General features: G+C 37.8%; 1 protein-coding gene across 2 annotated transcripts in view; it reads left to right on the top strand.

Annotated features, from left to right (window-relative positions):
- Window positions 1–15,261, top strand: part of MBD2 (methyl-CpG binding domain protein 2) — a 53,735-nt gene that overhangs the window by 15,528 nt on the left and 22,946 nt on the right. For both annotated transcript variants that reach the window (XM_075128371.1, XM_048850631.2), the window contains one exon: window positions 8,030–8,167. In XM_075128371.1, the coding sequence (XP_074984472.1) occupies window positions 8,030–8,167 (138 nt within the window). The remainder of the gene's footprint in view (window positions 1–8,029; window positions 8,168–15,261) is intronic.

The following is a 15,261-nucleotide window of genomic DNA, read 5'->3' as shown; positions in this document are numbered from 1 at the left end:
AAAATCAACCAAACACTGTACTGCATAATTATAATTAATTATGATTTTCTGAACATCCAGAAGTATGCGGGGAGCTGCATCAAAACAAGTATAGCTGAGTTCCCTGCTAACTGTTTAGGGGACTGACTCAGAGCCCACTGAAATTAGTGGGAAACGTTAGGGACTTCCTCAATAGCCCACGGAAGTCAATGGAAAGTACAGATATGACATTAAAAGTGAGGATAATAAGGACGCTAAAAGCAGGCCAGAAAGAGGGTAAGGGCATGGTTACAGAATACTTTTACATTGATTCACTCTTTGCTTGTACGGTTTGAAAGACACCTGCTAGCTGTCAGACTAAACTAGAAAGTGGTTGATATGGAAGAGCCTGGGAACTTTCCAGGGCCATGGCACCACAGAAATTTGAAGCCCAGACCAACCCTGGCTGACTTCAGGCTAGTTAGGTGTCTGGTAAATCTTATGCTCCCCCATCGTTAATACTTGTTTCGCATTTCTCTGCAATTATAAGGCTTAAAAACTTTTTAAAAAATGAAATCTTAACAACTCCAGAATCTTACATTCCCCAGGGAAAGCTTCCCATTCACTGCTTTTAAGTGTATGCGTGGATTCTATACGTATTATCACATACACAAAATACAATATCTTGTTATTTGCCTCTTAGTAGTGTGCTAAAGTATCACAGCTTGGTTTGTTTATCCCTCTCCTGTATGACTATAGAAAGATATCTAAAGAAACATACCTTTAAAATAAAAATTGGAGCTAGAATGAGATGAAAGATTACACAGTACTTACACAGTATATTTCATTTCATTGAATAATTTGAGGGGAACACTTTTTTTCTTTCCCTTAAAAGGAACTCAAGTTGCATGCACAAAATGTCTTGAACGTACAATTCAAAATGCCTTTTATTTATTTGTTTGTTTGTTTGTTTTTAAGTGTCCCTGGTTGTTTATAATGTAAAAGTTCTGAAATTCTAAAGTTTGTTTGGATTTAAAAGTCTCTGGAGATAATGCCAAAAGACTTGTCATTGTCTCAGAAAAGCTGTGAAAGACTGGTGTTCATGTCTATGTTGAAAGTGCTTGTGGAATATAATACACTTAGAAACGATGGGGCCAAGTTCATCCATTATCTTAACTCCATTGACTCCATTAGATCTGTGTCATTAGTGAAAAAAATAGTTACAACACAGTATTTTTAAAAGAAAAAAATTGCCCTATTTTTGACGGAAACATTTATATTCATTAGCCTAACACAAGTTACTCTTATTGGATGCAGGACAATCTCAAAACGTCTGTTTTCTTTATCTGCTAGAAAATCAGAGGTGCATAATGTAAGAACATTGTTGCATTTTTGTGACCCTCATTGTCCAAAGCTGCTTTACTATATTAACAAATGCACAACAATATTTCGGACTTCAGCAAAAGCAAACTAATGCCCTCAGTCCACCCTGAAAATTCCCAACCCTTCCCTTTTGGAAACATCTTCAAAATGAGATTTACAAGTTACCATGTGTTAATTTGTTACCATTCATTGGGCTACTTCTTAGGGCATGTCTGCACCAAAACACTAAACAAAGTTGAGGCATATCAACTAAAGGTGTGAAGTCGGTGCACATAAAATGTTAACCCCTGTGTGGGTGCTGTTGTTCAGGAGTAATTATTTTGCTGTAACTTAATCCTCCTCCAAGAGGAGACCACTCTATTCCTGAGTGAGAGCATGGGGAGCGCGGGGGGGAGAAGGGTAATGACCTCCTATTTGTAAACACAGGATGCCCATATATGCAGTGCATGGACATCCAAACCTGCCAGATTACTGTAGCTCTGGCCTTGTGAAAGTGAACAAGCAATTTGAGATCTAGTTCTACAGTTTGAAAACTAGTTGCTCAATAGGACGTGAGCAATAAGTGACACACTCGTGAATGTTTTTAAAAGGAATCCAGTAAAGCTCTATGGGTCTGACATGTCATTGGCAGCAATGTTTAGAGGATTCATTATTATAACACATGGCACTAATACACACAAGGAGATCAGAGTCTGTAAATATCCCTTCTACATAGGGAGAAGATTTCTCAAAATAGAAGCTGTTTGAGTTAAGCTGTTCGACTTAGAAGCTCAAAGAGACACATTCAGACTAAAAATAAGAAAATTTTGTAGCATAAGATCTATAGATTTGTTAGGGGTGCTGGTCAGGCCTTTAGGTAGAGTGGCTGGTATCCATCCCAGGCCTTGAAAGGTTCTGGACCCATGTTCCTTACTGAAAGAAATATGACTCAGGAATTGTAACTCATTATCAGTTTCTATTTTATAAATTTTATTAAAACTCTAAAACTAAAGTTTAATCAAGAAAACCTATCACCAGAATTAACCTGAATATTAAACAAAAATAAAACACTATGAAACTATCAAATCAGACAAGTGAATCTTAATATTGGAAGTAAAGTATCAGATGAGTACAAAAATAATCCCCTTATAAATTCTAAGGGGTCTAAGAATGTGGCTTTTGTTGGGATTTATAACCAAACAAAAGAACTTCACCAAATCAGTTATATCTATAATTCTCATCTGGTTAGGTATGTATATACTTATATTGAAAGCAGTTATTCACTTATATCTGATCTACAACCTCCGAGCCAATTATAAAGCTTCCTTCTTACATGTTACGAATTATACCTGATAGGACACGCACACAAATGCTGCGAATTACACCTGATAGGACACGCACACTGTCATAAATATAAAGGGAAGGGTAAACCCCTTTGAAATCCCTCCTGGCCAGGGGAAAGCTCCTCTCACCTGTAAAGGGTTAAGAAGCTAAAGGTAACCTCGCTGGCACCTGACCAAAATGACCAATGAGGAGACAAGATACTTTCAAAAGCTGGGAGGAGGGAGAAAAACAAAGGGTCTGTGTCTGTCTGTAGTCGTCTTGGCCGGGGATAGATCAGGAATGGAGTCTTAGAACTTTTAGTAAGTAATCTAGCTAGGTATGTGTTAGATTATGATTTCTTTAAATGGCTGAGAAAAGCATTGTGCTGAATAGAGTAACTATTTCTGTCTGTGTGTCTTTTTTGTAACTTAAGGTTTTGCCTAGAGGGGTTCTCTATGTTTTTGAATCTAATTACCCTGTAAGATATCTACCATCCTGATTTTACAGGGGGGATTTCTTTATTTCTATTTACTTCTATTTTTTATTAAAAGTCTTCTTGTAAAAAACTGAATGCTTTTTCATTGTTCTCAGATCCAAGGGTTTGGGTCTGTGGTCACCTATGCAAATTGGTGAGGCTTTTTATCCAATATTTCCCAGGAAAGGGGGGGTGCAAGTGTTGGGAGGATTGTTCATTGTTCTTAAGATCCAAGGATCTGGGTCTGTAGTCACCTAGGCAAATTGGTGAGGCTTTTTACCAAACCTTGTCCAGGAAGTGGGGTGCAGGGTTTTGGGAAGTATTTTGGGGGGAAAGACGCGTCCAAACAGCTCTTCCCCAGTAACCAGTATTAGTTTGGTGGTGGTAGCGGCCAGTCCAAGGACAACGGGGGGAATATTTTGTACCTTGGGGAAGTTTTGACCTAAGCTGGTAAAGATAAGCTTAGGAGGTTTTTTCATGCAGGTCCCCACATCTGTACCCTAGAGTTCAGAGTGGGGGAGGAACCTTGACAACACAAATGCTGCGAATTACACCTGATAGGACACGCACACAAATGCTGCGAATTACACCTGGTAGGACACGCACACAGATGCTGCGAATTATACCTGGTAGGTCACGCACAGTTTGAATCTAGGCTGAGGCACATAAACAAAGTCCACAACTGCCGAGTTCCCCAAAAACACCAAGTTTATTACGCTCGAGTGTGGTGCCCCCCTGCTAGCCAGGAGGGGACCCCGAATACAGATTATACAAAGGTTATATACCTCTTGGCAAAGCATGTTGCCCTCGTGCACCGAAAACCTTAGCCAATAAACAAACCCTTTTCTTATCTACCACCTATCCCTGCTTGGTGCATTTCTCGTGCTAAACCAGTATGTTAATTACACAGCATGGTCCTAAAGCGATGCATCAGTAACTTTTATTATCAGGATGGGAGGCCTCACATCAAAGGCCAGGAGATAAGGAGTTTAGGGACTGACAAAGAACAGATACTGGGAGTCAAGGCAGGCTGGAGACAAGGAGGAGGATTTTCACAGGAATGCAGTATCTAAGGAACACTCCTCCTGGTGCATGATGTGCTTGCTTTTAGACAATGGTGGGCCCCAAACCAAAATGGAGTCACATGTGCTAACTTTTCCTTAACGTGTGTTAACTTTTCCTTAACATACATGATGGGGTACCCTTTTCCTTCCTTCCAGCACAGATATTATAATACAATCTTAAAAAGAATATTCTTGATAAGTACAAGTTTAACAATTATTTGTCAAAAATTACAGATGACAATATAAAGTATCTCAAGACTTTTTAAAACACAGAACATACTTTACGGGAAAATATTTCAGGCTGTTTAATCCTGGGGAACTTCATTTTTTCGAGCGCCTGTCCTGTGTGGCTTTATTAGGTGTCTGCACAGATATATGTGCACCCAGCCACGCTTTCACTGGTACACCCTGAAAAAGGCTGGGATGTTCTTAGTAGGGCCAGTGTTTTCTGGAAACTGGCAATATTGCTGCGTTTTTTTTTCATGAAATTACCTTCCATTTCTGAAATCACCGAGTCCTTATGATTTTCTACCTTCTGCTTCAGGCATTTGAGTCGTTTTCTACCAATATCTAAATGGTTAAACATGAGGCTAGTGTTAAAGAATTCGGCAAGTATATGTTCCATATGGATGGAGGGATGTTATTTTGTACAATTTGAAGCAAAGTTCTTGACCATGTTAAAAAGGACTACATAGTCAACCACATTAAAGGTCCATGTCATGTTGTAGCAACGGAAAAACAAAAAACAAAGGGCAAAGAGTGGTGAAGTGACAGTAGCAAAGGCACAGCTCATGATTATTGGTGTGCTTGTATGACAAAACGAAAATTAGAATTACAGGGAAAAGATATAGTACAAGAATGGGTGAAGGCCTGTTGCAGTGCAAACATCCCACTAGAAAAACTAGACAATCCCAAAATGAGAGAATTCCTAAATAAGCACACATGAAATGGGGTCTGTATCCAGCAAACAAGTACACTGAGATGAGTCCATCTTTCCCACATCTTTGAACAAAACAAGCAACAACTGATTGCTGAACTGAAGGATCAACAAGCAGCTATAATTGTGGATAAATATACAGACAGCCTGCATCAGTGTGTTGCAAATATTCTAATAGAGCTGATGCAGGTTTCAGAAGATTTCCCAGCTGCTGCCAAGCTCGTAGAAACGATAGAGTTAGAACATGTTAAACTACAGTGCACAAGCTGTTATAAAGTCCCTTGTACACCATGAAATTGACTTTTCAAATGTAGTGGCTTATGTGACAGATAATGCAAAGAACATGTGAAAGTCATTCAAAAACTGTTTAAATGGCATTTTAACCAACTGCATTCATGTGCCTGGTGGGCACACAAGACAGCTTTACTAGGTGAGTGCTGGTGCCATTTGTATACAGAAGTGGACCATCTGTGTGCTCTAATAAAAAAGCTGTTCTGAAAACCCCTACTCAGATGTGTTCATTTCAGAGACTATCTTATTGACTATGGAGTTGAAAGTCCAACATTACCTCTGGAATAGTTGTAACAAGATGGACTACTTTGTTTAAAGCCATAGACTATCACTGCCATCATGTGGAGTACTCCACTGTACATCACGTGGAGTACTACATGTGGGTTCGTTGCTTGGGAAATCGAAGGGGAGGATATGACTGCCGTTTTAGAGGAGCTAAGTGTTTAATCGCAGAGAGAATTGCTTGTGGCAAATTTAATTTTTATTGAAGCAGAAGCAACTCCACTAGTTCAGACGCCACTTAAGTTTGAATCACGGTCGACATTACCAACAGAAGTGTACAACGTTGCATCTGATCTGCCAGCAATACTTCAGTACAGAGGACAGAATGCACTGTACAATCTCAAGTGTTACGTTTTTCAGAGCTCTGCAGAGAAATTGCAGGGATACTTAAATACAAACAGCCAGCATATACATTTTTTTCGTGATGTGAGAATTCTTGATCCCAAGCAAGTTTGTGTACTCTCCTGCAACTTCAGTGACTATGAAGAGAGTATACCACTGCTGAGTTCTGTATCTGAGGGTGAGCGAGCAGTTTACTTGAACACTGTAAATTAACTTCTTAGTATCAATGACACTGCTCTCTCCAGTTTTTGGAAAAGCATGGACAAATGTTTGCCAAGACTTAGCCAGATTGCTCATGTTGTTTTGGCAATCCAGTGCAATTCAGTTGATGCTGAACGCAGTTTCTCCAATCTTGAACGAGTGCTAACCCCGCAACGTTACTGTATGTGATTGGAAAGTATGAAGATGTACGCGCAAATGAGTTTTAATGCATCCTAAGCATGTGTCAATGAATATTTGTATGGTGATATAGGTGATATACAGATATTTGCAATAAAATGTTAGTTTAAGCAGAAATGTAATATTCCAAATTTCCCCTTGCTGTTAGATTGTTGCATAAAACAACACTCCAACTTTCATTTTAATTGTATAGTCTTGTGTAACAAGAATTTTGTTTTGTGTTTATAGTGATTATCACTTAATACATTTTTTTATGTTCTAAACCTGACAATTTTGGTTGGTTAAAAAAAATTGTCTGTAAACGTAATGTAGGCTACCGCATTTTTGTGCTGTAAAGGATTACATATTGCTCAGGTTTGTCAATACATGTATTTTTGTATTAATATAATGCATATCTGAAATTTCTGAAATAAAAAGCTTTGAAAATCCGAAATTACTCTGTTATCATGGACGAAAAGACTGTCCGAAGTTCTTAAGTATGTGGGGTGTGTTAGCCAGCAATTCTTAAAATATTTGGTATTTTCTGTGTCTCAGAAGTTTTTTTCAACCTGTGACACGACTGCCAAAATATCAAGCATAAGACTACTTCTGAGGAAACTTGCATACTCTTATCTGGATCATGTATCCTAAAAATATTGTCACTGGTATATGAGAAATAAAATATCATCCCCTTATAAAATACCTAATGCAAATACCTGAGCACAACAAAGCCAATCGTGCAAACATTCATTTTTCAGTAAAATAAAAATAAATTCAGACTTATGATACATTTTTATCTCCATTTTCTCCTGAGCTGATCTAAAAATAGGGAAATTTTTTCATTCTTCTTGGAAACAAGATTTTACAGTAAGTATTCTAGTTTGGAACTAGATTATAGGTCAAACAGCTTATCTTCTAAAATCTAAAATACAGCACACCAAGATGAAACGCATTCAAAATATAAAATTTAAAAAATTATAGAAGGTATTGATATAGAGACAAGTTATTTTCACAGAAGTGAGGGTAATTAACTATTAGAACAGTTTATTAGGGTTGTGGGGGTTTCTTTGTCACTTAGTGTCATTTAGTCTAAGATTTAAAATGTTTCTGAAAGAGATGCTCTAACTCAATTAAAGTTATGAAGATCCTTGATACAGGAAATACTGTGATCTATTTTTATGTAGGCGGTTCATTTAGATCATATTGGTCCATTTTGATCTTAAGATCTGTGAATTTCTGAATAACACTTTTGTTTTTTAGAACCTTAAATTACTTGCTTTGATTATGTTTTCAAACAGGTTTGGAAGGCTGAATTTGTCATTAGCTTTCTGACAATAGCTCACTTTAGCAACAAGTCATTTAAATAAATAACGTATATTTTCCAATAAGGAAAGGTGGGCTCTCATGCGGCTTTATTTTTCCACGAGATAGAAGTAGGTGTGAAACTTCTAAACCTCACTTTTTTCTTTTAAAATAAGTGAGTTGGTTGAAAGGTTAGCTATCCAAGAACTCATTAGTGCAGTAACAACAAATTCTTTCACAAGTCAGTAAAAATGGGTTAATCCAACAGCAATCTGTTATACAGTCCTTGCTAATCCTTTTTTTTTTTTTAAACAGGGTAAACCAGACTTAAATACGACACTGCCAATCAGACAAACAGCATCCATTTTCAAACAGCCAGTAACCAAAGTTACCAACCATCCTAGCAATAAAGTGAGATCAGATCCACAACGAGTGACTGAACAGCCACGCCAGGTAAGAAGGTCATCAGTTCCCTGTTGTTACCATTCAGAAAGTGGTATTGTGACCTGAGGTCTAATTGGCTCTAGTTTAAATTTAAGACAGAATAATTTCATTCCAGGGGAGATTATGTCCTTAATGTGATTCTATTAAGTGTCTCTTCTTTTTATTAAAAAAAAAAGTGTAGTGGAGAAGTAGCTGAAAAGGCTTGATTCCATGCATGTTAAAATGAGTGTGTAGGAGGTTAACTCTTTAATCCGTACCTTCCTTCATGGTTCTACAATTAGAGAATTTCACTGAGTTATAACACTTTTTAAAAACAATCCTTGTATTTTGACATGAAGCATCAAACTTCATTGTATTGCCCTCTTTACAGCATTTGTTCCTAAAAAGTTTGCTGTTTTATAAAGGGGAGGGGATAGAACATACAAGTGAGCTGTAACTCACGAAAGCTTATGCTCAAATAAATTTGTTAGTCTCTAAGGTGCCACAAGTACTCCTTACCTTTGTAAAAGGCATTTTACTGGAAGAAGGCTTTACATAAAACATTAAAAAATGCTGTTTTGTGTCTCTTAAATTCATTAAATCCCCTTTAAGCAGACTTTTGATGAATGCTCATTTTTAGAAAATAGTAGAGTATATTATTATAAATTCTGTTTTGTACAGGATTTCATTTAGATCCCTTTCTTTTACTGATGTTTGATCATCTCTTCACACCAAAGGGATCTTCATTTGAAAAGAAATGAACAAATGCAAGAACTATCACAAGGAACTCCCTGTTAGCTAATTATTAGTGCTGTGTATATATGAGTGAGATTTAAAAACAGTACCTGAAGGATCAATGTAATCTTATTTATCAAGTCCCTATAAGGTTGCTACCATCAAATTAAGATGCCTTATACATTGGCTGTTTTAAGAAGAAAATACTATAGCACTTATGTATGTATTCGGTACACTCTCATGGCCCCTTTCTTATTATAGAACAGAGTTAAGTTCTGGGGCAAACATGCTTTTAACATTCATTTCCTATGAAATCAAGACTGCTTCTATCAGCATTGCTCCCTCAAGGTTCCTGTGTGCAGATCTTGTAAGAAATAGTTTTGACCTATCACACATGATTGGGCTTTGTTTTCTTAAAGAATCTATCTAAAGAATTTGGATCCTACATCCTGTGTAGTGTTTCTTCCTCTTCAGGTGAGCCAGAAAAGAAGAGATTTGGAGCCATATTGGATCATCTTGTTATAGAGGTCTTTCAGCAAGATTTGAAGGTCTCGACTTGCCTCACTGTTGGTCCCACGAAGTTCAGCAGGGGCCATGTAAGTGTATCACATCCAGATCTAACAGATACATAACTGCATGGGTCTACAGCCTCTTATCACCATATATTCTTTGGGTTTCCCTTGAGCTACTACACTTCCAGTGCCAGGCTTTTCCTTTCAGTGCGGCTGCTGCACCACTAATATTCACCAAATGGTAGCAGTTGTAGCACCTTCATTCTAGAGAAATGGATCTCTGCCAGTTCATACCTTGATGACTGATTCAAAACCCTTCCCTGGTTGTCTGCTCCCTTACCTCCCACAAATTTAGTGACTGAGGTCTTCTACAACTAGTCCCTTGATCTTTATGTGAAAGAGTAATCTTTCCTCCTAAAGATTCCCATTATAGATGACTTTCAGTACTCAATTGGGCGAGGTCTTTGCCTTCTAAGAGAGGGTTTAATAAATTAAGAAGATGGAATGAGATCTAAAGCTAAACAACACCTGCTATATTGGACATCCTGGTTACTTTTGAACAGATTCCATTCTCATCTTTTATAGCATCACTTCTTGGTAAGAGGACACACTGAACAAAATTACCAAGCAAAATGTTGGTGTTCTGAGCAGAAGAGGTTTCTATAAAGATCGGTGACATTTTTTTATTGTTTTTGGAGACTTGGGTTTGAAATGGTTTAAAAAACTCTTTCCCCCCACCCCTTCCCTATTTAGTGCTGATTTTAGACAATAATTCTAGGGCTGTTGTTAACTTAAAAGCAGTGTTCTTGTTTTCTCCAATGCACTTCATCTCTTTGGAATGGTCACATAGATCCCAAGAACCTGGAGATGCCATTCTTTTTGTTTAAATCTGACTTCTAAAGCACAAGCTGGTGTGGCTTCAGCTTGTCTGCAATTTCCCTGGGTCTTTAAAGGCACTGATTCTAGCTTTTTCTTCTATTCAGTAAAGCTCATGTGGTTCTGGGTAGTGCAGAGTTAACAGTATGCAGAAAATCCAAAAAGCTTAAAATCCGTAGTGCTGCAATTGCTTGACTAATCCTGTGATATGTAAACTCACTAATCTGGATTGGTGGCGTACAGTGACAAAAAATTACACTTTTCACAATTGCTAAGATGACTGATTTGAGGGGACCAACCATGGGAGTGAAGTTCAGCTCAAAGATATTTCCCACTCCTTTGTACTCCTTTCCAGCCTGTCTGTTGTTAGATTTTCAAACCATAAATTTGAATTGTTGTAAAAGTCCCTCCTGGAAACTTTATAAACAGTACATTTTTTTTATTATGGTGCAGTAAACAAAGAAGTTAGTTGCATACTAGATACTTTAAAACTTTCTTCCAAACTATGTGTAGAGACTTTTCTGGTACAACAACTTAAAAGAAAAGTGGGGGGAGGGGGGAGGAAGAAAGAAAGAGAAAATAATCTGGAATCCTAAAACCCTCTTTAAAATTTAGGGATGGGTTTTCTTGGTAGAAATATTATGCAGATAGAAGCAGACTTTCCCAGCACTTCTCAATTAACCTCCAGATAAATTGTGATAGAGACTGTGTTTATAAAAAGACTTCCCTGTGCTTTGTATTTCAGGAAAGTCGCAATTCAAAACAGGCCATAGATTACTTGTTATTTACATTGTAACAAATATTAGTGAAACAATTTGACAATTGATTATATGCTTTTCATATAGGACATGTAAATCTCTTAAAAATTAGTCTCCTCCATGGAAAAATAATCTATCACAAAATGATGATAGAAGTCTTTTTGGTATATAAATTGCCAAATGGTCCAGAGGGATCTCAACTACCACCTCTGTGTGCAATTGCACATCTGCAATCACTTGCATATGTGTGTATGCATATGATAGGTTTTATCCTAATTGTGCATTTGAATAGATTTGCACACTCAAATTCTGTAATTCTGCACATTCTACCGAGTATAGAAGAAGTCCAATGGAGTGCATAGGCCCTGCTTACTTTCCACAAAACAAGGATATGGTTCCCTGTTAGGATCTTTTACAGGACAAAGTAATGAGGCAGGACTGGATACTGACAGTTCAGTTAGACTCTGAGAGAGTACACCAGGGTTTCCCAACATTTTATATTGTAGAGCATCTCTTAGTAGGGAGGCAATCTCATGATTGCTCTTTCCAAATCAAAGTGAATTCCTCCCACATACAATCAATTTCCCCTCCAAACAAAATCCATTCCACGCTTTCCCCTATATACACATTCAAAATAAACTCCCACTGCTGTTGATGTTGCCACCCCCACAAGTCCCACATGCGTACAAATTTCCCCCATACTAAAACTCAAGTTCAATCAATCTACTACCTTCAGGCGTCTTGGTTTCTCTATGCCTACGTTCCTCACTATTCTCCCATCCTAACCCAAATCTCCCTCTAGGTCCCTGACTCCTTTTTTTTTTTCTAAGTACCTTTGTCTGGCCTCCTTTCTCTTTTTTACCTCCATCTACCTCCCTCCTCACAATAGAATTTGAAACCAGATTTTGCCAACAGTCCTTCATAGCCTGACTTTTCATGTGGTGGTCTCAATGGCTTCTTTTTGTGGTCCTCTTTGTGGTAGCTATCCCCTTAGCAATTCCAGTAGTTTCTTTGTCACGTGATAGCCTCAGAAGCAATCTCTCTGTTGGCTTCCTAGGTGGTGTTGCAGTGAGATTTCGGGCTTCAGCTCCTTCAGGTAGCAGATGTCTTTATGGTCGCTCCTCTATGACCTTACAGCAGCAGCTTCCTTCTGGGGTGGGTGTTGGTAGAGTTGGGAACTCCTTTTATGGAGCAACAGACCCTAGTGGCACCTGTGGTTCTATGCTTTTAGGTGTCCTGGCAGCAGTTGCACACAAAGGATGGAGCCAGGATCATCATGACACTGCTCAGCTCTTCATGTGCCACTGGAAAGAGCTTTTAGATCACAGTTCAGGAACATCTGGAATACGTAGTTCTTGGTTCTCTATCTTACTTGCTCATCAAGAAAGAGGAATCCACACGAGGGTGTGAGAAGGTAGAGCTGCACATCCAGGGTTCCTAGATCTAGGCTGTATCCTTAGGTGGGGACTGAGTCTATTTATTGAAGACAGAAGCTTGCTGACAAACTACTCTTTTTTTTTCTCTCTCCTCTTCCCCCCCCCCCCCCCACTGCTGAACTAGTGAATGCACTTTCAACTTCTATGAATTGTTTTAAAATCCTCAAACTTTTTTTTTCATACACTGACACCAGTCAATCCAGAGGCACTTTGCTAAAACTATATTTGTCATCAAAGCACAGTGCTTTTGCCCACATGCTGCCAAACTTCAAGTCTGTCTCATTCACACAGTCCTTTTGTAGCTACTTCACTTTCTTCCGAAATTACTCTCATACCCAAAACCTGTTTTGGGGTCTCACTGAGGTGGCTCAAAGTAGTAAAATTACTCCTTTGATGATTATTTTTTTCTACTTGCATTTTGTAGCATTTTGTTTCCCTTATTCCAGGCTTCATTTTCTTGTCTGTTTCGTTACGTGGACCAGAAACCCTCAGTCTTCCAGTCATGGCTGCTTGTCTTACTGCTTCAGAGTTGCACTGCACTCAGCTTTGGCTGAGGTTAAGCAGTCAACCTTGGACTGCTACCCAGAATCACTCTGGATGAAAAATGTCAGAATAGCTATTGGCTTCAAGAGCAGTTTAATCAGTAAGAAGCAGAAAGCTTGTTTCCTCATCATTGCTGAAAGCTAGTATGATTTTGCCTAATGTCAGGAAACTGCACCTTCTTCCAACTACTGCTCTCTCCCTTCCCATCCAAAAGAACACCAGATGTGGTAGTACTCCATACTCTCTAGTCCTGCCACATACTTCCTTTTGAACCTGGAGTGGGGATTCCCAGAAGAAAAAAAAATACAGTCCAGTGGAGACCCAAGAGCTACACCTCAAGTCAACAGGCAATAAGTTAGCCAATCAGTTGCTTAAGTTAGTACTGCTGGCCTGTTCAGTGTTTCACATCTGACTGAAGAATATTCAGTGACATGGCAAACCAAAACTCCTTTCTTCCTCATGGATTTCAGTATCCCTGCCCTCTAGGTATCCGCTCTGTTTCAGTCTCCAGAGGTTACTGCTCCAAGGTGTAATCAAAAGCTGTACTATTTGTGAAGCACATGTTCTCTCATTGAAAACACAGGTCTCCTTGGTGCTAACTAGCCTGAACTTTTTGACCTCCAGTGCATGCTACAAAGCCCACCTGTTTCTTCCCCAAAAGTTTGAACACAAGTCTCACTTAGGGAATAGGGTTTTTTATGTAGTGGATATTTTGAGACTTGACCAGTTATCTGCTGGAATTACATGAGTGTAGTGCTTTTAAATATGAGTGCCAAGTGCCTAGGGCAAGCATTTTGTTTGTATAATTCAGGATGGATTGATTTAAGTCAAAACTAGTTGAATCACTGATTTTAAAATGATTTAACTCAACAAGCAGAAAACCTTGATTTAAATAATAGATTTTAATCTATTGTTTATTTGTACTTTTTAGGTATTTTCCTAAAGAAAGGTTGAGTCTCATTAATTGGTAACCATTAAAACATGTTGATTTTGGAAAATCAACATAGCATTTACACTAATTTGGTGCTTCCTTTTGCTAATCAGGAGGATACAACATACACACACACACACACACACTTCTTTAAGTAATTACATAACATATTTATTCAGATTCTTAGTTTTTACATTTTTATTATGTTAGAAAATGGTGAATGATGCATTTCTTATTAACTAGATGATTAATATTTTACTTGTGATTATTATGTCAAGCCCAATTTGGATAGAAATTCAAATTCCATTAAAATGCACAAAAACAGCATTTTAGTTTTATGCAATAAAAATATTAAGTGTTTGATAATAAGAAAAAAATGTTTATCAAAGCATGTTCTGCAGTTAAAACTGATTAAAGGAAGTATTTGTAGTTAGTGAAATGAACTGATTTGTGGTCACCATGTCCTTCAGGATTTTAGAACAAGTAGATCATACTCTCTCACACCTAGATTTTATTCATAGATTGGGAAAAGGAAAACAAGCTTTCCTGCTTTTTTTTTTTTAACTCCCAGTTGGTTTCTGAACTTTGAATGAATTAGTTATTGAACTGAACTAGGTGAATAAACTGAAATGAAGAAAGTATTCTCTCTGCAGCTGCAGAAAAGGCTACTGCTGTCTAAAGCTGGTTTAGCACTTCAGCAAACTCTGGCTCCAGGTGCTAAGCCAGTGACTTCCTCTTTTTCAGTGGTTTGACTTTCTTTGAAACTTGGCAGCAAATATGTATTGCTTATATTATTTTTTGTATTTAAATGATTTAAATAGATCACAATAAGTTGTCAATTTCAAATTTATTTTAAATAGTTTTTTTTAAAAATAAACTTGTTCAAATAAAAATCTGTTTTAAATAAAATCTGGTTTTAATTTTTACATTTTTTTTTTTTTAATGCTGGTATAATATGACATAAGTGCTAATCACATTTGTCTTGCCAATGTTTCAGCTCGGTGCCTTCACATTTCGTGTGGCTTTAAAAGTCCAGAGGTTCTCATGGATTATTTAAATATACACAGGTTGTTCATACAGTCTAACCAGAAAAAGGTCCTCTACCATAGGAATTAAGGAATCAGATGATATATCCCAGCTGATGTCTTAGATCCTCCCAAAATGAAATTCCAAAAGGGGTTGACCCTCTTCTCTTCACCCACTTACCTCAGGATAATCCTGAGCAATAGATGGGCCTTGTAACATTCCCTAAGGATCACATGTGCTCACTGAAATGAGAGTTGAACTCTGAGAATCTGCAGCTAAGCAGGAAAAGTAGTACAGAATAGGATGT

The sequence above is a fragment of the Caretta caretta genome, chromosome 5, assembly GCF_965140235.1.
Source record: "Caretta caretta isolate rCarCar2 chromosome 5, rCarCar1.hap1, whole genome shotgun sequence".
Taxonomy (NCBI): Eukaryota; Metazoa; Chordata; order Testudines; family Cheloniidae; genus Caretta; species Caretta caretta.
Note: the sequence above shows the minus strand (reverse complement) of the source record. Positions and strands in the feature narration are given on the sequence as shown.